This window comes from Chenopodium album, chromosome 3 (assembly GCF_948465745.1).
Source record: "Chenopodium album chromosome 3, dcCheAlbu1.1, whole genome shotgun sequence".
NCBI lineage: Eukaryota > Viridiplantae > Streptophyta > Magnoliopsida > Caryophyllales > Amaranthaceae > Chenopodium > Chenopodium album.
The window spans coordinates 80,120,835-80,141,825 of NC_137836.1; the positions used below are offsets into that span (position 1 = coordinate 80,120,835).

General features: G+C 31.5%; 4 protein-coding genes across 4 annotated transcripts; all 4 read left to right on the forward strand.

Annotated features, from left to right (window-relative positions):
* Positions 1 to 127: 127 nt before the first annotated feature.
* On the forward strand, positions 128 to 3,970 carry LOC145625481 (uncharacterized). Its single transcript, XM_081678508.1, has 4 exons — positions 128 to 1,046; positions 1,432 to 2,696; positions 2,822 to 3,339; positions 3,763 to 3,970. Exons 1-4 carry the CDS (start codon positions 128 to 130, stop codon positions 3,968 to 3,970), a joined length of 2,910 nt encoding a protein of 969 aa, XP_081534634.1.
* A 3,955-nt stretch (positions 3,971 to 7,925) lies between these two features.
* On the forward strand, positions 7,926 to 12,939 carry LOC145625483 (putative disease resistance protein At5g63020). Its single transcript, XM_081678509.1, has 4 exons — positions 7,926 to 8,905; positions 10,156 to 11,064; positions 11,972 to 11,978; positions 12,789 to 12,939. Exons 1-4 carry the CDS (start codon positions 8,341 to 8,343, stop codon positions 12,937 to 12,939), a joined length of 1,632 nt encoding a protein of 543 aa, XP_081534635.1. The 5' UTR covers positions 7,926 to 8,340.
* On the forward strand, positions 12,838 to 15,727 carry LOC145618900 (uncharacterized). Its single transcript, XM_081673508.1, has 3 exons — positions 12,838 to 14,090; positions 14,263 to 14,811; positions 15,471 to 15,727. The coding sequence occupies exons 1-3, from the start codon at positions 12,954 to 12,956 to the stop codon at positions 15,492 to 15,494; spliced, it is 1,710 nt and encodes a 569-aa protein (XP_081529634.1). The 5' UTR covers positions 12,838 to 12,953; the 3' UTR covers positions 15,495 to 15,727.
* A 2,329-nt stretch (positions 15,728 to 18,056) lies between these two features.
* LOC145625484 (uncharacterized) lies at positions 18,057 to 20,584 on the forward strand. Its single transcript, XM_081678510.1, has 3 exons — positions 18,057 to 18,137; positions 19,308 to 19,896; positions 20,556 to 20,584. Exons 2-3 carry the CDS (start codon positions 19,317 to 19,319, stop codon positions 20,582 to 20,584), a joined length of 609 nt encoding a protein of 202 aa, XP_081534636.1. The 5' UTR covers positions 18,057 to 18,137; positions 19,308 to 19,316.
* The last annotated feature ends 407 nt before the right edge of the window (positions 20,585 to 20,991 follow it).

The following is a 20,991-nucleotide window of genomic DNA, read 5'->3' on the forward strand; positions in this document are numbered from 1 at the left end:
GTAGAATGGAAGGGGATAATAAATTAAAGAAACAAATAATTCAGAGTATCAGTAATTTTTTTTTTCAAATGGTATCTTATACTGTACTTATGTATTTGGGTGCACCGTACAACTAGGTAAAACGACAATGGTAAAGGAGATAGTGCAAAATGATAGGGTACGAAGTGCATTCGACAGAATATCCACGGTATCGGTTTCGGAAACACCAAATCTGAAAGTGATCCAAGAAAAGATAGCAAAGGACATTGGATGTGATGAGAAATTGATCATTGATAAGGATAAGGTAGATCAAAGGGCAATGATTTTGAATATGCACTTATATTCAGAACAGGAAAAAACATTGATAATCTTGGATAATGTAAGAGGAAAAGTTGATGTGAAAACAATAGGTGTAATTCCTGGAAATGAGTACTGCAAGATTTTGGTGGTAAGCAGGACAGATGATGTGTGCCGACTAATGGGGGTGGATCGAGATGAAAACATTTTGGAAATGAAAAGGTTGTCGAAAGATGAAGCAAGATGTCTCTTCTGGAAAAAGGTTTACGAGATAGAGAAGGAGGTCGACAACATAACGAGTTCCGAATATCTGTCTCTTGCTGACAGAATGTTGGATTACTGTCAAGGCTCACCTCAAGCAGTGGGGTCGTTAGCAAAGGTGCTAAGAGATGAAGATTTATCCAAGTGGAAAGAATTTGCTGAAAAACTCGATAAGAAGTCGAGTTCTGATGATGTGATCCGGACTATTTGGGATGAGAGTTTAAAGATTTCTGATAGTAATTCCGAAGAGAAGAAGAGGTTTTACTTGATTGCTTGCGCGTTCCCCCCCGAAACAAGCATACCGGTCCGTGAAGTGATGAGAATTGGCATTGGGTTAGATTTGTTCAATTCTGTCAAGAACCTTTCTGAAGCCATCTCCCTAGCCCACACTTGGGCTCATGAAATGAGCGCCTCGTCGTGGCTTGAAGCTCAAGAAGATGATCAAGGCGTCTCTCTTAGACTCACTGATGATGCTCGTACCCATACACTTTCCTTGCTCCAAAAAGACAGTATGTACTCACTATTAAAACTCATCACTCATTAATATTCATGTGTACATATATACACTAGCTACTCATCTATGTCAATAATTATTCTCATCATATGCATTAGTATATGATAATAACAAGCATTCATTGTTATCACATCAAAATTAAACTTTAAAATAAAATAGATACAAAGTCACATCAGCATATTTACACATACTTTCAACGGAAAAAATAAACTAATTTTAATGGTTAAGGCACTTGTTAAAATGTTTAAATCTCCATTTTAATAGGCAATTTTTTTTTTTAAAAAAATAAATTATTATTACAACTAATTAATCACAATAAAATTTAACTATCCTAGATGTAACAATCAATGTTCTCCATTTCTCCTTAATTTCCTTTTCAGAAAAGGAGATGTTCATGTTGGAAGACATTCCTCGATGGCGTTACAGGGAAGGGACTTACCAACAAATGTGCACAACTATATCATTGGCAGCTGGCTCTGATCATTCTCGTCTTAATGGTCTCAAATTTGAGAAACTTGAAGTATTGATTCTGGATAACACCGAACCTCATAACGAGTTTACCGATGATTTTTTCAAAGGGATGAGCAATCTCAAGGTTTTAGCACTGAAACAAATGGGGAGTGAATCATCTAAGCTGCAGTTACCAGAATCAACAGGAAAATTATTGTCCAAACTCAAAGTGTTACACTTGGAGAACTGTGAGTTAGGTGATCTTAGATGGATTGGTGATCTAATAGGCCTTGTTGTTATTAGTTTTCGCAACTCGAAAATGGAGGAGTTACCTGCTGATGGAATGAAGAACATCCACCATCTTCGCCTTTTGGATTTGAGCAACTGTAAAATTCAGCACAAGGTTGGAATCCCTGCTAATCTTTTGAAATCGCTCTCTGATTTGGAAGGACTTTATGCATACAATAGCTTCGAAGATTGGGCAGAAGAGAGTGATGAGGAGAATGAATCTGCGAGAATTGATGAGTTGAACTTCATTAACTTCTTGAACGTAGTTGAAATCAAAGTACGGAATCTTGAACAATTTCCAGTGAATAGCAAGTTTATCATAAACTTGGATCATTTTTATGTATCTGTTGGTTTGAATTCACCAGAAGAGTCATCACAATCATCTGTGAATTTGGTATCAAAATCGCCGTCTGCAAACAGCAGGCGGTTGTCTCGTACTTTACGAGTTGGGTCCATAGAGAAGATTGATGATAAAAACAACATGAAAATGGCAGAACTGCTCAAGAAAACAGAACAGTTAAGGCTAGAGAAAATGGCAGGGTGGCAACATTTCGTCAAAGATTTCGACAAGAAAACTAATAAAATGGAGATCTCTTTGCCCGGAAATAGAAGTCATGATCCTGAGTTTCCTTGTTTGCAAATCTTGGAAATTTTCGATTGCGATGATATGCTGTCTTTTTCAGAAATACCTCTCAAGGCGCCCAACTTAACTCATTTAAGAGTGAAAGGGTGTAACAAATTAATCTTCCTTTTTGTCAAAGGTGTTTCACAAGGAGATTTCACTGAGTTTCCTCGTTTAACAGATATAGTGTTAGAGGATCTCGAAAATTTGGCTTCTATGTCACGTGAAATGACCGAAATGGACAGCTATGATTCAAAGCTCTTCTCAACTCTCTTCCATGGGAAGGTATCCTTTAATCTCGTAATATTACTTTGTTTAAATTGTTACATCTTTTAACATATATAATAGGCCAATCGACTTGTTGGGATGACTTGAATTTGTATCGCATTGATCAATTTTTGACATTGCAGATGACATTTATATCATTGGAGAAATTGACTTTGCGAAATTGCAATCAAATTGTAAAACTCTGGGATATCGAACAAGAGATGAATACGTATGACAAACTCCAGTACATATGTATTTACAAATGTAACAAGCTGCAAAGTCTTGGCTCGTTTGCCACATCTAATGCTCTTAAGCAGATTAAAACAATCGAAATCGATTCGTGCTCAAAAATAAAGGAAGTCATCTCATGGGAGGGTGATGATCGTCTCGAAATATCAATCTTTCCGACACTCGAAAAATTGTTCCTTAGCCACTGTCCCAATATACAGAGGTTTTTCTCAGGAAAGCAGAAACAAGTTGTGCATCTGAAAGCTTTAAAAATCCTACACATTAAGTATTGCCCGCGGATGCAGTCTTTCACTTCTGGAGATGTTAGAGCACCATTAAGTGAGGTTAAATTTGAACCTTACCATCTTAAAAGGCAGCAAACTGAGGACATTAATAACTTCTTACTGACTCATTCCCTGCAGCAAAACCCGAGGTACGGTTTTGTATTGTTTATACACTATGTTATTACCTGACACGGGTATGTATTCAAGTATCCAATTCAGCAAAACTGTGAATTTTTTTAGCAATAGTCCATTATGAAGTGGAGTGTCAACACTCTACACCTATGTCGAGAATTTGACATGGGTATATATGTATATGTGGTATTCCATAAAATAAAGAGTCCAAGTAATATACTACCCCCGTTACATATTATTTGCAACGATTTGACATAAAGTAGAGAGGGAAAATGTCTAATCATTGCAAATAATATGTAACGAAGGTAGTATGTAATATGTATGCTAGTATATGACAGTCTAGTATATGACAGTACTTGTCCTAGAATTCATAATTTCGATAAGCATGGATCAAAGCACAAGTATTAATCTAATCAGCTGACTTTTTTCCCCTTAATCAGTACTTCTGGTGATGAATCCGGCAATCAGGGCGGTGGTTCCCCTGGGAGCTCGGCCCGGAACGCTAAGCGCAACATCTTCAAGAGTATATGCTTTTGCAGGAAGTCAAGCGAACTCAACAAAACAAGCAAAAGGACAGGATCGAACATAGAAGGTAACAAACTAAAGGCTCAGATGAGTGAGATCAAAACTGAAACTCATCAGGAATAAATTAAAGGCCAGGAGGATTTGGTCAACCTAAGGATATCTTGTGAGCATAATAATAAGGTAACAATGAATTACAAATTTTTATTATACACCCGAGTATATGTTTAATTTATCAACTTAAATCGTAAACACCAGTGTTTAGTTTTTTATTTTGGACTTGAATAGAAACTCGTGTAATAGCTACATTTTAAACTATATAAGTATAAAACTCCCTGACGTTTTTAAATAAATTATAATACGGAGTACTTCTTTTTAAACGCCAAAGTTAACAAAATTTGATCACAACTGGTTGTAGTTGTTGCAGTGGATGAAGGACCAAAGAAGGAGTTAAGTGGAAGAGCGCCAAGTTACAGCAAGTTTCAAGAATATTGATCACTTTACATTATCGTTGAATGGTTCACATATTCCAATTTTTGTATCGACGGCCCCAACTAGTCAATGGATGAGCTCAAGAATGAAGTTAATATAAGTTTTTAAAGTTAAACTGAAAACTACACAGTTATGTACCCTCAATTTATAAGATTCAAACACCAATAATATAACCCTTGATAAACATAAATAAATTTGTATTTTCTCGTCAATACCACGTGTCATTAGTGTATTAAAAAGTAAATAAAGATGGGAAGTGTTTTTTTTCTTTTTTTTTTCTTTTTTTAAAAAAAATTAATTTGTAAAGTTTAATGATCATTATTATTATTATAATAAATAAACATGTACTCTGTATGTAATAATGTAAATGGACGGTTTATGGTATTAATAAAATAAACATGTGTGTAAATGGATTGCTTATGATATTTAATAAATAAATATGAAATTTCTTTATTATTGGGAAAGATTAATTAAAAATTCTCTACCGAGTATAATTCATTTCTTTTTCCTCACTTTATATGTCATTTTCTTAACGTATTTGAGCTTTTCTGATCTGTAATGAAAATGTTAATACTAAGGTTAGACTTAAGTTGCTTCTCGAAATTATAAATATAACGATACAGCCGTATAACTACTACTCATATTAGTCATATAGTGTAGTTCAATTCTAAGCTGTACTAGAATCAAATAGAAATGAGTGATACATATTGTGACACATAAAAATAAATTAAACTTGAAATTCAAATCACCTGAAAAAAGCAAAGATGTCTCAACCAAAAAAAGGAAGAAAAAAAAAGTTACTCCCTAAAACAATCCACTCCTATTAATGTATAACCAAATTTCACAGTTAAATTAAGCAACTTCTTTTATCCAGCATGGAAGCATCGCTTTGTACTTTCCAAATTATAAACTTTTAGCTTTTGCAAGTTCAAATAAATACAAGTGCAAAAATGTGAAAGTTGTCTAGTTTTGAGCCATTTGGTTCTTAATAAAGAAGGATAAACTGTTTATTGGTACTATCTTTTGACTTTTTAGCTTTACATTACTTAGCAAAGTTCTAAGTTTTGTTCTTGTTTAATTATTTGGTTAACTTATTGTCTTATTGGAGTAATGGCCAATCACTAGTTGAGAAAAATAATACGAGTAGAAGACTGACAGACTGTATAAGGCTTGCTTTATTTAGGTTTTTATTTTTATTATTATTATTTTTTTTAATTTTAAATATGCTAATTTCAAACGTTTTGCACGTAAAAAATTAAGAAGCACAGACTTAATATTTCACTTCTACTTTTATATCTTTCGAGACTTCAATTTTCTTCTCTAGTCTTTATTCCTTTGTACTTTTGAATTGAACTGAAATTAAGTAAATGTGAACATGCTCTTAGTCTCCATATTATTTGATTTTAGGCTTAATTTTCAACAGATGCATGTTGAGCACGGTGTATATGACTCCACTGCACCATGATATTTAAAGTCTTTTAATGAGTCTTTGTGTAGTTTGTACAAGCTTTAGTAATTTAAAAACCATCTTATGATTTGAATTTGTTGTAAAATTGACTTGAAAACGTATTTTGCATTTGGATAATTATATGAGGAGCGAAGGAGAAAAGATCATATGCCGGCAACTGAAATAATTGATGGCTTGGGTGATGATTAGCTTGCTTCTTTATATAATTACATTTTCCAATTTTCTTGCTACGAGTCAATACCATATTCCCAATTGGTAGGCTTTTATTGCAATTTCTTGACATAAAATCAATTCAATATTCCAATTTCATAGAGATGCTTGCAATTTCTTGACATAAAATCAATTCTATATTCCATTTTCAAAAAGATGACTGCAATTTCTTGACATAAAATCAATTCTATATTCTAACCTCAGGGATTGGAGATGATTGCAATTTCTTGACATATAATCAATACCATATTCCTAATTTGTAGGACATAATTGCAATTTCTTGACCAAAAACCCAATGAAACTATCACCATATTCCAATTTCAATTCTTGACATTATAATAATATTATCATTAGTATTATCTTAAGGTGAAAGAAAGGTATGTAATTTTTTGCACCACAAAAGTGATAAAGCATAATAATTTTGTGAAGGAGGATAAAGCATAGTAATCTAATTGTGAACGAAGCAAATATTACATTCCAAATGTGAAAACTAAGGATCACACTCTAGATTTTGTCTATAAATTAATTGATGCTGCCGTTATATTGTTGTACAAATTTTAAAAAAATTCACATCACAAACAAAGAACAACTATTAGATTTATTAAATAACAACCTGTCAACCCGCTTGTCCACCCAACCTAATCCAACTCAACGCAACCTAAAAGGTATGTATATTAGTCCATAATTTTATTTCTAGTACTTTATTTGGGTGATATGATCTAATATGCATGGTTTTAGCTCGCTCTTTTATGAGCTTGTTACATAATTCAAACGAATTGCTTTGCTTTTCATTAGAAGGAGAAAAAACGTTCATTTAATTAGTTAATAGAGCATACCGTCATTAAGCTATAAACTTAATTTATGGATATGATCATGTGATGCTGCTTTTGACATGCATAGAACAAACATAAACAAAACATAATAGTCTGATAGTCCTTATATATATATACGAGCCAAGGGGGGCTAGGGTAGGCCACGGCCACCCCCTTGATTCTGTTATAATATTAAATTCTTACATAAAATAATAATGTTTTACCGTTAGCCTAGTTGGTTTAGTTGAAATAGGAGTTGTCTCTTTATTAGTGGTCGCAAGTTTGAATCTTGCTAGCTACACTTTTTTTTAGTTCATGCTTTTTTTGTTTGCTCCATTTAAGTATTTTATGTTCTTAACAAAAATTAATCCCAAACTAGCAACTACATTTTAGTATATTACTTATATGCTACACAAAAAAGGAAAAAAAAAAAAAAAAAAACAAGTCTTAATTGGGATTTATATATATTACATACCGTCTAATAGAATTTTAAATTACAATCAAGATTAAAAAAAAAAAAAACCTAATCTATCTTGGCCCCCTAATATAAATTTTCTGGTTACGCCACTGATATTACGAGCTTATTAAATATAATCTTCAATTGTAAGAAACATATTGTATTACCAGTAATTGATCGTGTTATTGAAGATAATCGAATTTTGACCCTTATTTTTATGAAATTTTTTTAAAACTTTGTTACTTTTTTTTTTTTTTTGAAAGGCGTTAAAACTTTGTTACTTAAGTTGTCTCATGTTAGTCTCAACTTTCGTTTGACATTTATTAAGGCACATAATTTTAGGTGATAAATTGTTACCTGGTTATTATTTGTGGTTTTATTGGAAAATTAAATGTTAAAAAAAAAAATAGTGATGGATTTGCAATGTAGTGAACTAGAGGTGGAAGTTATTATTATTTTTTTTTTTAATTTTTTTATTGAGATGTGTGATTAACGGGTTTAATTTGAACTAGTGTTATTTTTTAATATTCTATTCAATTCTGGTTAATTATGTTCTTTGAATTCTGAATCACATTTTTTTTTTCAGTTGTACGCTATATGGGTTTAATTTGAACTTTATTTGTAACAAGTACATGCAACTAGCGTGCGATTCACGCGCCATAACTACAATATCCGAAATATCTTTCGGTTTGCCTTACATCACAAATTTTGTTATTGACAACATAATGATAGAAAATGTATAAAGAAATATAACGTCCGTACATTATTCTTAAGAGTTAAAATAAAGTGGTAATTATCATTAACAAAGGCAAATAAAACAAGTAAATATTTTAGATGGTATAATTGTCCAAACACTATTCACTTATAAAACTTGTATTTATTAATGAGGGTGTATATGTAAGTACACATTTTGAAAGGTAAAATTGGCATAGCACTATTCATAAGAGTAATTTTGTACTTTTTATAAGGTAGGGATATAATTTGATATTTTATGATCCTGTATTTGCCTCTGACTAATTAATTTTTCTTGTCATATATATATGTATCCAGCTTGAGAATGGATAGTGCAATTGCGGATCCAGCCAAAGAGTTAGCAAAGTCTTTGATCATCGATACCCTCAAAGAATGGTATTCTTACATAAAGAACTACCATGATAACATGAAAGAACTTCAAAACAAGTACCATCACTTAGTCGATCTCAAAGACACATTTACGATCATAGTAGAGCAGCGAAAACGGGAAAATCTGCACAAGAGTACAAAGCTCACTGATAGTTGGCTTGCCAAGGTGCAGAACCTCCTCGTCGAGACTTCGCAGCATCTAATTGACGAGAAGACTAGAAAAGACAAGGATCAGTGCTGCTTTGGCCGTGTTCACTGCAATTTGCAACAACGCTATAAGATGAGCAAAACAGCTCAACTTAAGGTCAATGAAATCGCGTCCCTAATCAAAGAACCACCAGATGAGTCAATGAGCACGGAGCCTCGATTAGATTTGATACCCACCCCTAATGAATTCATGATGAGCTTGAGTACAAGAGTTGAGCTTATGAAGAAAATACTCGAAAAGTTACGTGATGATCACGTTAATGTCGTTGGCATATTTGGCATGGGAGCTATAGGTAATCATTTTCATTTTCATTTTCATACAACTTTAACTTTCACCCTTCATTTTCCCATGCATATATATCACAATTTATGTAGTACTACACATTTTTTGCAATTTCAACGTTCTCTTTGTTTCTTAATAGATTCATCCGTTTGACTTTTTACATTAAATATAAACTTACTTTAATTTTTTTTTGAGAGAAACATAAACTTACTTTAATTTGTATAGCTTTATATTTAAATTATATAAATAAAATTAGAAAATTTTAAAAACCTTTTCTAAATTTATTCATATAATTAAAAAATTAGAAAAGTCTAATAATATGATAATATACAATGACGTATGTTGACCCAATAATTATTAGAATGACAACATTTATCATGGTATACAGCAAATAAAAGTGGTAAAAGTTGAAATACAATTATAAAATTAGTGTAAAAGCGGCTTTTATTAAGACTAGGGTGGCTAACATTTGGGAAGTTGTTTTGGTTTGGCCCTACATTACTAATTTAGTTGCTAGTAGCATTAAGGAGGGAATACATGTAACAAATATTAAGTAAATTAAATAAATATTTTAAAGGGTATAATTGTCCGAGCACTGTTCATAAGAGTTATCTCATACTTTTTAAAAGGTAGAGATTAATTTTCTTTGGATTAAAAATATATCATGGTCAAACAAATGAAAGGATAAGATTTCCTCCTTAAAAACGAAAGGTTTAGATCAAAAACTAAAATAGTGAGTAGAAATCTGAAATTTTATATAGCCATTGAATATTCTTCCTAAAATTGAGTCCCCCTCCCCCCTCCCCCCTCCCCCACACACTCCCCTCCCCTCCCCCCCCCCCCCCCCAAAATAAATTACCCACTTGGCCCATTATTAAAATTTATTAAATGTATTTTGATCTCATGAAATACTATATTTTTTTAATCCACCATTGCCTACAACTAATGAGGGGCAAATGTCACATTCACGTAAGCTTTATTTGAAATGAAATGGAGCAAGTATTTAAAAACGGCCGGAAAAAAAAAGTTAAACAAGTATTTAAAAACGGAGGGAGTATCAATAAAATCATAAAAACTTACTTTTGTAATACTTAGTATATACAAGTAATATGAAGTATCTAACAAAAACTCACATGCATATGTTTTTATTTGTACATGATTTGTATAATTTGTGAAAGAACTTTTAAAAGAGAAGATGCCAAATAATGTAAAAGTTTAATTGGGTCAACTAAGAAAACAAAGGGTATGTTTATGTGACAGGTAAGACAACGTTGGCAAAAGAAATTGCCAACAAAGGAGCAAAAGATATGTTTGAAAAAATTGTGATGGTTGAGATTTCGGAATCTCCCAATGTGGAACGCATCCAAGATCAAATTGCAGAGCAAGTTAACTTAAACTTAGGTGGTTTGCATAGTATAGAAATGAGGGCGGAGTTTTTGTACAACACTCTGAAGGGATATACTAAGGTACTCGTTATATTGGATAACCTTTGGAAGAAATTTGGTTTGGGAGAAGTGGGGATTCCTCAACCGTATGAGAACACGCAACAAAATTGCTGCAAACTGTTGGTGACAAGCAGAATGAAGGATGTGTGTGCAGACGTAGGAGCATCAGTGGATAGCATATTCGAGGTACACCCATTGGAAGAAAATGAAGCGAGGCTACTTTTCAGAGCACGCGTTGGAGCTAAAGCCGATGGTCAAGAAGAGGTGGTGAAGAAAATGTTGAACAAGTGTGGAGGACTGCCTCTTTCTATTGTCGCATTAGCCGACGTGCTTAAGAATCAAGAGTTGTCAGATTGGGACCAATTTGCAACTGAACTGGCAAAACCTGTGTCAATTAGTCAAGCCAAAATTAGTGGTGTACATCGTCAAACATACTCAATTTTGGAAACAAGTTACAAGTTCCTGGAAAGTGAGGAGAAAAGGAGGTTCTTCTTGCTTGCTTGTTTGTTCCCCTTGGGGGCAAGAATACCTGTTGAAGAAATGATGAGATATGACATCGGATTGGGATTGTTTCAACATGTGAACAATCTAATTGAAGCCATGGAACTGGCAAAAACATGGGTTGATGAACTCATATCATCAGCATTGTTATTAGAAGATGGTAAAGGTTTTGCAAAAGTACATGATGTGGTTCGGGCATCTACAATATCTCTGGCAGAAAAAGGTATGTCACCCCTTTCATTATTAATTGTATTTCATAAAAATAGTTTAAGCGGCTTAAGCCTTATACAATGCACAACTTTTAAAAATTTTTAATGACAATAAATTTATATGAAAAAATTATAAATTAAATGAATCAACTCACTAAGTATTAAAAAGTTAAAACAATAAAAAGTTAAAAACATACAAAAGAAAATAATTAACTTAGATTAATAGCTGTAATAGGGAATTTAATAATTTAGGAAGTTTACTTTTTATTTTATATAAAGTGAATGTCATATTTTAGACACATGCATGTCTTCATTTTATGTAACGGTGATGTTTTCTAAGCAATGCAAGTAATTTTCGAGGGAATTTTTTTTAAAATAATACATACGTTGTCAAATGTCTTAATTAGTTTTGCCTTTAGCACTTTAATAGTATGTAATAGATAGATAGGTTTAGCATTACGATGATGTTTTCTAAGCAATGCAAGTAATTTTTGAGGGATTTTTTTTTTATATAATACATACGTGGTTAAATGTCTCAATTAGTTTTGCCTTTAGCACTTTAATAGCATGTAATAGATAGATAGATTTAGCATATTGTCTGTTAAAATAATATGGATGGAGTTGTACTCATCATGTAGGGGAAAGTCTACTTACAAGAATACAAGCAAAAGGGTTTTTGACTTCTATCCCAACATTTTAAGGCAATAATAAAAGGGGTAGAAGCTATGATCTTAATTATAGAGTCAAACATGCAATTTAAGAAACTGTTGAATGGTGTGAGTGGGTATAAGATACAGACATACAGTAACTGAGAGCATGTAAAAAAGTAGGTGCACAATATGTGTTTTAATATTTTATCTAGGCAGCCACTTTCCTCCATTGTGTCCCTTTAACTTTGCCCCATTCTACTTTTGGTTTTAGGGAGCAAGTAATTACTCTCACAAGCACTCCAATTAGGATTTAGGACTTTTGGAGTCGTCTGCGTATGATGTGCAACTCATAATCCTATTAAGTTGTCTCATACATATTAGGCAACATGTTAGTTGCTCTATTGTCTTTTACTCTACATTTGACAAACTTGACTATCACATAATGAGTTGCCAAATTAATACGTATGACGTGACTCGATAGGTTTAGAGTTATTATTTATTGTAATTAATTACAATCTCATATGTAAAAAGTAACTTTGGCTAATTAAAAAGGACGAACTTCAATGTTTTAGGCAAAAGAACCAAATATCAAGCATGGTAAGTAGCATAAAAATTGACATTATATGAATTATATACAAATAGTGGAAAAAACAGAGTAGTGTGGAAATTTTAGATTAACCTATGGAGTCGCTTCTTCTAGTACAACGTACACACGACCGGATAAATTAACATATGGAGTTGGATGACAACTAATTAGCTAGTAGGTGATTTATTAAAAAAGCTATCTAGTTGCCGTCGTGAGATCATTTATTTACGGACGACACAATAGAATTTATTTTATTTTATTTTTATTTTTTGAAAATTTGTAGTAATGCATAGACAATTTTGTATTTTATTCATTTTTCTTTTTTCCTTTTTCCTAATATAAAAAATTTGTACCCAATCCCCTATTATACAACACTAAAACAAGTGAGGATATATATCTCAACTAGTCAACAAGTCGCACAAACAAGTGTTGCGTGCCTATACATAAAAAAGTAGTATTGAGTATATGAAAATTAAAGTGGAACAATAATGCATGCATGCAGGTGGCAATATGGTACTGGTAGAAGCTTTTCCTCGATGGTTGTTATCCGAGACTTGCCAAAAGTACTATGCCATATCACTGGTGTCAGGTGCCGATCATTCTCGATTGGATGGACTCAACTCCGACAAACTTCAAATCCTGATATTAGATAGGAGCCAACCTCGTGATGGCTTTTCAGATGGTTTCTTTCAAAGGGATGACAAATCTAAAGGTTTTAGAGTTGGTAAGAATGAAGTTTGCGGGAGGGTTGCCGAATTCCATTAGAAAATTGAAGAGGAGTCTTAGAACGCTGATCATGGAGTATTGTGAGTTGGGAGATATAACAGGAATTGGTGAGTTGACCAACCTTGTTGTTCTTAGTTTAAGGAGATCATCTATGGTGGAAATACCAGAGGCAATAGGGAATCTTTGCAATCTTCGTTTGTTTGATTTGAGTTACTGCGATATTGAGAGAAATGGAATAGCTGCTAATGTCCTTTCTAAGCTCTCTCTCTTGGAAGGACTTTACGCTCTTAATTATGATTCATGTTTTCCGCCATTAACATCAAATAATACTACATATTTAGATACAAGTAGGTTAGAACTGGGATTTGATTCTAAAAAGGTTCAAAATCCATATTATGCCCGCCTTGCTGAGTTGAATAATTTGAGTTTCCTCAAAGTATGTGAGATAGGAGTGGCATACAGTGATGGGGCAATTGATGATGATCAACTCCAATTTCTCAATAATTTGGATCACTTTGTTATATCTTTTGGAAATAGTTTGATTTTTCCATCAACAGGATACTCTCGTGCTTTAATCTTCACTTACAATGATTCTTGGTCATCAATTGTAAAAAATAATGGTGTAAGGGTATTACTCGAGAAGACTCAATATTTACGGGTATGCTATATGTGGGAGCTCCAACATATTAATGATGAGATCCAACAACTAGAAGGAGACGAAACCAAAATTCAGTTGAGTAATATTCACTTTCCACATTTGCAACACCTGGATATTTCGCAATGCGATAAGATGCAGTCTCTCTCATCTACACCTTTCAAGGCACCCAACTTGAATCATTTACAAATAGAGTATTGCAAAAGTATGAAATACATATTTATGGAGCATGATGATCAACTGAATAATGCACATGGAGATCCACATATTACTGCTGTTACATTTCCTTGTTTGAAGGTAATGTGGCTGGATTTCCTTCCAGAATTGAAAAGCGTAACAGGTATAATCAAACGGGGTTCTGGCACCACTAATGATGATGATGATGATGAGCAACCTGGACATCATATTCTATTCAATCATAAGGTACCTAATAGGTTTCTTTATTCTACTCCTAGCCTTAAAAACTAGTTTTAATTTCTGATATAATTTTATACTCTTAATTACTCTAAACTAACCATTCTCTTGAGCTATTAATTTATTATATCTTCCAAATTCTTTTAACGTGGATTACATGCTCTTTATCAACTACTTGCAGACAACATTCCCATCGCTGGAAGACTTGATATTGAGATTCTCTGATAAAATAGTACAATTGTGGGAAGTGAATTGTAAGGAGATGACTTACTATTCCAGCTTTAACAATTTGCACCACTTAGACATTGAAAGTTGTGAGAAACTTGAAAGTTTGGGATCCCTCTCGATAGCAACTGCACTTGTACAACTGAAAACATTATCCATAGGGGGATGTCCACTGCTAAGGGAAGTCATAAGTTCCAATAAAGAGGAGGAAAGAAAGGCTCCTATATCTGCTGATGAAATCTTTCCATCCCTTGAAAGTGTTAAGTTAATAGACTGCACCGAATTGAAGACGTTCTTATCAATACCAGGAGAAGATGTTAGGCATCAAGTTCTTAAGTTGTCATCTTTGCAACACCTGGAAATTTACAAATGTCGGTCATTCTCATCGTTTGGACCCATTTTAAAGGCACCCAATTTAAAACAAATCACATATGGTGGAAACAATTATTCAGTGAATGAGACTACAGACATTAATTCTTTTCTCCAAAACCGCCATCAACCCAAGGTATCGCACTCCACGTACAATGCATGATTTTATATGATTTACTTGTATATATGTCTAAACTTTTTACTTTCTTTTAATAAATTAAATAACATACTTTCTAAAGTACCATTCATATTATAAAAAAAAATAATAATAATAAAAGCTCACCTTGTATGGAGTGATATTTTTGGGGTCTTAAATATATATATATAAGGAGTTTTATAATTTTTGTGTTTGTAGATTTTTTGCCTTTTAATAGCAAATCAAACTTAATCTTTATTATTCTGTACTCTGTACATCATAAAATATATAATCAACCAACAAGTCTAGAAGAAAAGTGCGTGCATTCCTATGATTTAGAACCATTGTGAGGTTTGATTGAAAAATTAAGTTCATTGAATTCCATTTTACTTGGCATTACTAATATAATAAAATTTCATATAATAATTGATCTAGATGACTTTTGAGCCCAAAAAAAATATACGAACTTGTTAAAATTATGGGGAAACTACACATTCCTATCTCAATAGAACTAGTTAATTACATAGTATATTGGTTTATAGCATATTCATAATTATTAAAGACGTACTCAACTCAAAATCATGCAATTGGAGATCAGAGATATTAGTATTATGTTGACATATACATGTTGGATTTGAAATGTTACATTGTTCATGCAGTGTGAAGGCGTTGTCGAAGAATAAAGTAGAGGATGGAGTAGCAGTTATACAAGCAGAAAGTGACTAAATGAGAACCAAGAGATTACTCCCATACAAGTTTCAAATGTCATTGATAGTAAAAAACTTTCGCTTGATATGGTTGCCAAGAACCAAATTCTTCCTCCTTTGTATAATGAACATACAATAATCTGTTCTAGACTTCTAGTTAGGGGATTGTAATGTTGCATGCATGTATATATAATTTGATAGTTTGTTATGTTTTATACTTGGTATATATTATGTAAATATTAAATCTGTATGTATTAAGAAAACGAATTGTTGCTTGGACATATTTAGAATAAGGCTAGACAATTATCAGTGTTATCTTAAAATCCTATGTCAATTATAAATCTATTGAGCCATCAACATTGTGTTACATGAATCTATGATCTTACTTTATCTTGAAATGTATGCACACTTAGCTTGGAACCAATTTTACTTTACATATGTCTTTAACTCTTTGTTCATAACATCAATGCTTCTGTTCTAGCTAGGACTGGACTCAATTACTTTTTATGTTTTTTTAAAACCACTGAATGCATTTTCTATCGAACCACCAAATGCATTTTATGCCAAACTCAATTACTTTACTTATAATTAAAAGGATCTTTTATCAAAATGGCTAATTTTATAAAAGTATTTACCAAAATGGCTAATTATAATTTTTAATTCCCAAACTAGCTAATTTAATTATTAACTTGGAAGGTTGGAATTTATCTATTTCTTATATTCCTTTGAACCGGTTTAGTTCATCACTTTATGTTTTTTTTTTTTTAAAAAAAAAAAAATTCTGGTTTTATTTAAGAAAAATAGTTTTTTTTTTTTTTTAAAAAAAAAAAAATTTGGTTTTTGTTTTTCTTTGGGAAAATCTAATGCCATAATTTAAAATATCCCATTATTTTGAACAATAAAATTCAACATAGTATATTTGCAACCATTCTCAATTTATATGAAAGTTACACAAAATAAACAATCACTCACAAAATTGATCCCAACTTCCAGTCAAAAAAAAAAAAAAAAAAAAAAAACCAAAAAAAAACAAAAAAAACAAACAAAAAAAACAAATTAAAAAAAAAACTTTTTCTTAACACATAAAGATAGAAATATATTAAGGTCTAAAGGCCAAAATTTCTAATACACTTTCAAGGAGAAAAAGGTGTATTAGAATAAGATATAAGCCTAAAATTTAGAAAGCAAGTAGGAACAATCAAGTCTTACATATAAATAACTAGATTCATACAACTATTAAACATAGAATCATTTTATTTGCTTCGGATCGGAAACAGCGAACATCAAAGCTTCTTCTAAAAGATTGCAGATAAGGCACCCAAATCAAGCTGCAAATTCAAGCTAATAGTGTATATATAATTATGCATATACCTCTAAAATATGTAGTAATAAGGCAAATAAGCTAAATGTATAGCTAATAATTTTTTTGTTTTGTTTTATTAATTTTTTTTTTAAGAAAATTAAAATAAAACAAAAAAACAAATTTAAAAAAATTAATAAAGTGAACTAAACCGGTTCAAAGAAAAATAATAAATAGCTAGATAAATTAATTCCTTCCAAGTTAATAATTTAGCTAGTTTGGGAATTAAAATTTTCAATTAGCCGTTTTGATAAATAGTTTTGTAAAATTAGCCATTTTGGTAAAAGATCCTAATTAAAACCACCGAATGCTTTTTCTATCAAACTCAATTAATCAATTCAAACAACTAGATTCTCATTTCCAATAAATGTATTTTTTTTTTTTTTAAATAAAAAAGAATCCCTACATAAACAGGTCAGTGAGTTTGGTTATATGGTCCAAGCTAAGTCACAAAAGTTTGTTTAAAACCTTTAAAATTGGGCTAGATCAAAAATTGACAGATCCGAGTACATCACAAGCCCAAAATACTTTACTGAATTCTAAAAAAAAAAAAACAAAAATCCATCAGGCTAAGTCATGCGACGACGTTTTAGTATGTGCAGCGACGCTGAGAATCGACGAAGAAAAGATGCCGGCAACTGAAATAATAGTGGTTTGCATGGGTGATGATTTGCTTGTCTTGCATGTTTCCGTATATTTTTAGGTGACTGACATATGCATGCTCTACTTTTCTTGTTATGAAATCAATGTTACATCCAATTTGTAGGATCATATTGCAATTTCTTAACATAAAATCAATTCTATATTCCAATTTTAAAGAGATGTTTGCAATTTCTTGACATAAAATCAATTCTATATTCCAATTTCAAAGCGAATATTGCAATTTCTTGACATAAAATCAATTCTAAATTCCAATTCCAAGGAGATGATTGTAATTTCTTGACATAAAATCAATACCATATTCCTAATTTTGTAGGACATAATTGCAATTTCTTATGGTTGGGGAAAGGTATATCCAAAAATTTTGGAGTGCAAAAGTGATAAAGCATAATAATTTAATTGTGAACAAAGCAAATATTTTATTCCAACAATGAGGACTAAGGATCACAATTTGCACTCTATATCTTGTCTATAAATTGATTGATGGTGCCATTATATTATTACTATGTACAAGTATTAATTAATTCATATCACAAACAAAAAAACAATTACAGGTTTTGGAGATTTAAAGCAATCAGCTTGTCAACCCAACCCAAAAGGTTCGCCTATTAATTATATTTCCAGTACTTGTGTGTATAATTTTATTTGTAGTTTCACCTATTATGTTTCCCCTTTAAACGAAATGCTTTACATTACATTAGAAGTGAAAATTCGTTAATTTAATTGTTTTTCAAATACATTCAATTCATATGTAATGTTTCAGGTAGTGTATCATATATACATACGTAAATTTAAGTACGTAACACGAGTAAAGATAATTAAGCTTAAGAGAACTTATATCATATCTTCCATGCATTATTTATTCCTTTGTGGTTATTAATAAATTGATAATTAGATTATTTGGTAGTAGATTTCAACTTTTCCATATAGTATACTTCGTATATTCTAGCACAGAGTATAAAAATGTGATATGACATACTTTTTTATGTGCATCTCGTGAGAGTTAATTGTGTAAATATCCGCCTACATAGTAATCTTTATAAGAATCGTTTGCATTATTAAATCTTAGATTACGAGATTGTTGAGAGCTTAATCTAGCTACATCAATTTGGGAAATTGGGAATTAAATTCAAGTGTATGATTTAGTTCTAGGATTGTTGATTAACAAAACTTATATAACGGACTTCAAATCAGATCTTGCATTTTCTTTAATCATAAGCACATTACTAACATTAGACATATGTCATAACATAATTTATAATTATAAAATAATTATTTTAATAATTCCTCTACATCTTTTTTTTTTTTTTTTTTTCCCATACCTGCATAATATAGATTTATTTTTTTATGATCATATGTTTATATTATGACGATCCTTTGCATAAAATCCTTATTTTGCACATTCATTATGCTTTCTTTTTACATGCCTTTATTCTTTTTCATATATTTTCACAACATACAAATCATACATTCATTATCTTTAAATTATACGAAGCACTACAAAGTACAATAATGTTAATAATATTAGTCAAATAAATGTTCGTTACTCATATTATAAGTTTATATTCATATTACTACCTCGGTTTCTTATTAGTTGCAACTTTGGGGTATTATTTATGAGATATAAAATATTCCAAAGTTGCAACTAATACGAAACGGTGGTAGTAACAAACTTGTATCATGTGAGTAAATTGGGTGTCCTCTATATGTATTCTACAAATAATGCACTTGTTAAATTCTTAATATGGTAGATGATTTTATTGTAACAGGGAAAAAAAATGTCGTTAGACATTGTCGGTAAATGTGCAACGACTCTAAGTGATCCAGTGTTAGTTAAAATAAAAGAGGTTTACAATGACATAAAACAATATGAAGAGAATGTGAACAAACTTCAAGATGAAGTAGATGGACTAACTAGGCACTGGAATGACATCAATGAGAAAGTGAAGCAGGGGAAACTCAAGGGAGAAGTATTGAACGAAGTAGCTGATAATTGGCTTCAGAAGGTGGATAAATTGGTGAACAAAGATAAGAAGCTAAAGAAGCTTATGAATGAAGAATACAGGAAACAAAAAGATCAATGCTGCTTTGGAACTTGCCATATTAATCCGTTTTACCGGTACAAGTGCAGCAAAGAAGCTAAAGTTAAGGGTGAATCAATTCAAGATCGAATTAATGATGTTCCGAAAGAGGCAGTGACTCGACCTCAGTCTCCTGCAGAGGTCAAATCTATCATTGATGGGTATAAGAAATGTGGTAGTGACTTGGAATCTAGAAAGAAGGTTATGGATGATGTGCTGCAGAAGTTACAAGATGATCAAGTTAAACTTGTTGGTTTATACGGCGAGGAGGCTGTAGGTAAGTTCAATTACCTAGTACGTAATTTATTTGTTTATCTTAAAAGAAAGCAGTACTATACGAGATATGAATTGTGAATACTTTTCATTATAGAGAAACATGTCAAATTAATCACAAAGTCTTAATTCTTCTCATTCATCAGTCAATCAACATTTATACATCACACATAGAAACCTAACTAACGTATGATCCTAATATATCTAACTTAGGAAAAGATAATACAAAATATATTCCCTAAAGATACTTTCTTGTCTTAACAAAACATCATGTATATACAGCTATACAAAGTAACCTAGGGGCATGCATTAACAAGCTGCTGTTACTAGTCCTTATAGCCTAGAGGAAACTAACTAATATTGAGTTGACTAATTTCTAAAATATAGCTACTCACTAGAAACAAGTCTAAATACAAAATAATATTATAATTAATTGTAATACAATTCCTTTATAACTACCTCACTGGTGAATAGCCTTGACGTTGTCCCAGGTTGCCAAAATTGATATTGTAATCGTCAAACCAAAATTGAGTTATTCTTTGAGTACTTTTTTTTTTTAAAAAAAAAGATACCTTGTGATTTGCATTTATATAAAATTAATTAAATGTTAATAACATAGTTGATGATTGACTTAGATAGTTAAATAGTTATTTTTCTTATCAGAGGTTGAGGAAGGTGGTGTAGCGCAATAACAAAAAATTAAAGAATATGTGGCACATTGACATTTTTGGCTTTTAACTGATAAGTATAGATGGTATACACCTATTTCTTGTAATTTCAACAATTTAACTTTGACAATATTTATATACTAGTAGATATTCTTAGATAGTAGATACAAAGTAGAGTACATGAATTTGTTACATTAATACATTTGTTTAGGAAGCACTCTTACTTCGTAATATTTTCAATTACTCTATTTTATTTTAATAATAATAAGGAAATTTAGACTTTTATCACTTCAAAAAAAAATAAAATTATTGGCTTTTACCGCCTACATAATTTAAAGTTTTATTTTACTAGGCCACCTCATAATAAAATAAAGTTGCTGGCTTTTCCTACCAAAACCCAACTCTGGTAGTGACAAAAAACTGATGTGCCC

Coding starts and splice junctions, on each gene's coding strand:
- LOC145625481 (XM_081678508.1), top strand. CDS start 128: ATGGTAAAGGAGATAGTGCAAAATGATAGGGTACGAAGTGCATTCGAC. Junction 2,697..2,821: donor CAACTCTCTTCCATGGGAAG/GTATCCTTTAAT, acceptor TTGACATTGCAG/ATGACATTTATATCATTGGA. Junction 3,340..3,762: donor TCCCTGCAGCAAAACCCGAG/GTACGGTTTTGT, acceptor CCCCTTAATCAG/TACTTCTGGTGATGAATCCG.
- LOC145625483 (XM_081678509.1), top strand. CDS start 8,341: ATGGATAGTGCAATTGCGGATCCAGCCAAAGAGTTAGCAAAGTCTTTG. Junction 8,906..10,155: donor ATTTGGCATGGGAGCTATAG/GTAATCATTTTC, acceptor TTTATGTGACAG/GTAAGACAACGTTGGCAAAA.
- LOC145618900 (XM_081673508.1), top strand. CDS start 12,954: ATGGCTTTTCAGATGGTTTCTTTCAAAGGGATGACAAATCTAAAGGTT. Junction 14,091..14,262: donor ATATTCTATTCAATCATAAG/GTACCTAATAGG, acceptor AACTACTTGCAG/ACAACATTCCCATCGCTGGA. Junction 14,812..15,470: donor AAAACCGCCATCAACCCAAG/GTATCGCACTCC, acceptor TTGTTCATGCAG/TGTGAAGGCGTTGTCGAAGA.
- LOC145625484 (XM_081678510.1), top strand. CDS start 19,317: ATGTCGTTAGACATTGTCGGTAAATGTGCAACGACTCTAAGTGATCCA. Junction 19,897..20,555: donor ATACGGCGAGGAGGCTGTAG/GTAAGTTCAATT, acceptor TTTTCTTATCAG/AGGTTGAGGAAGGTGGTGTA.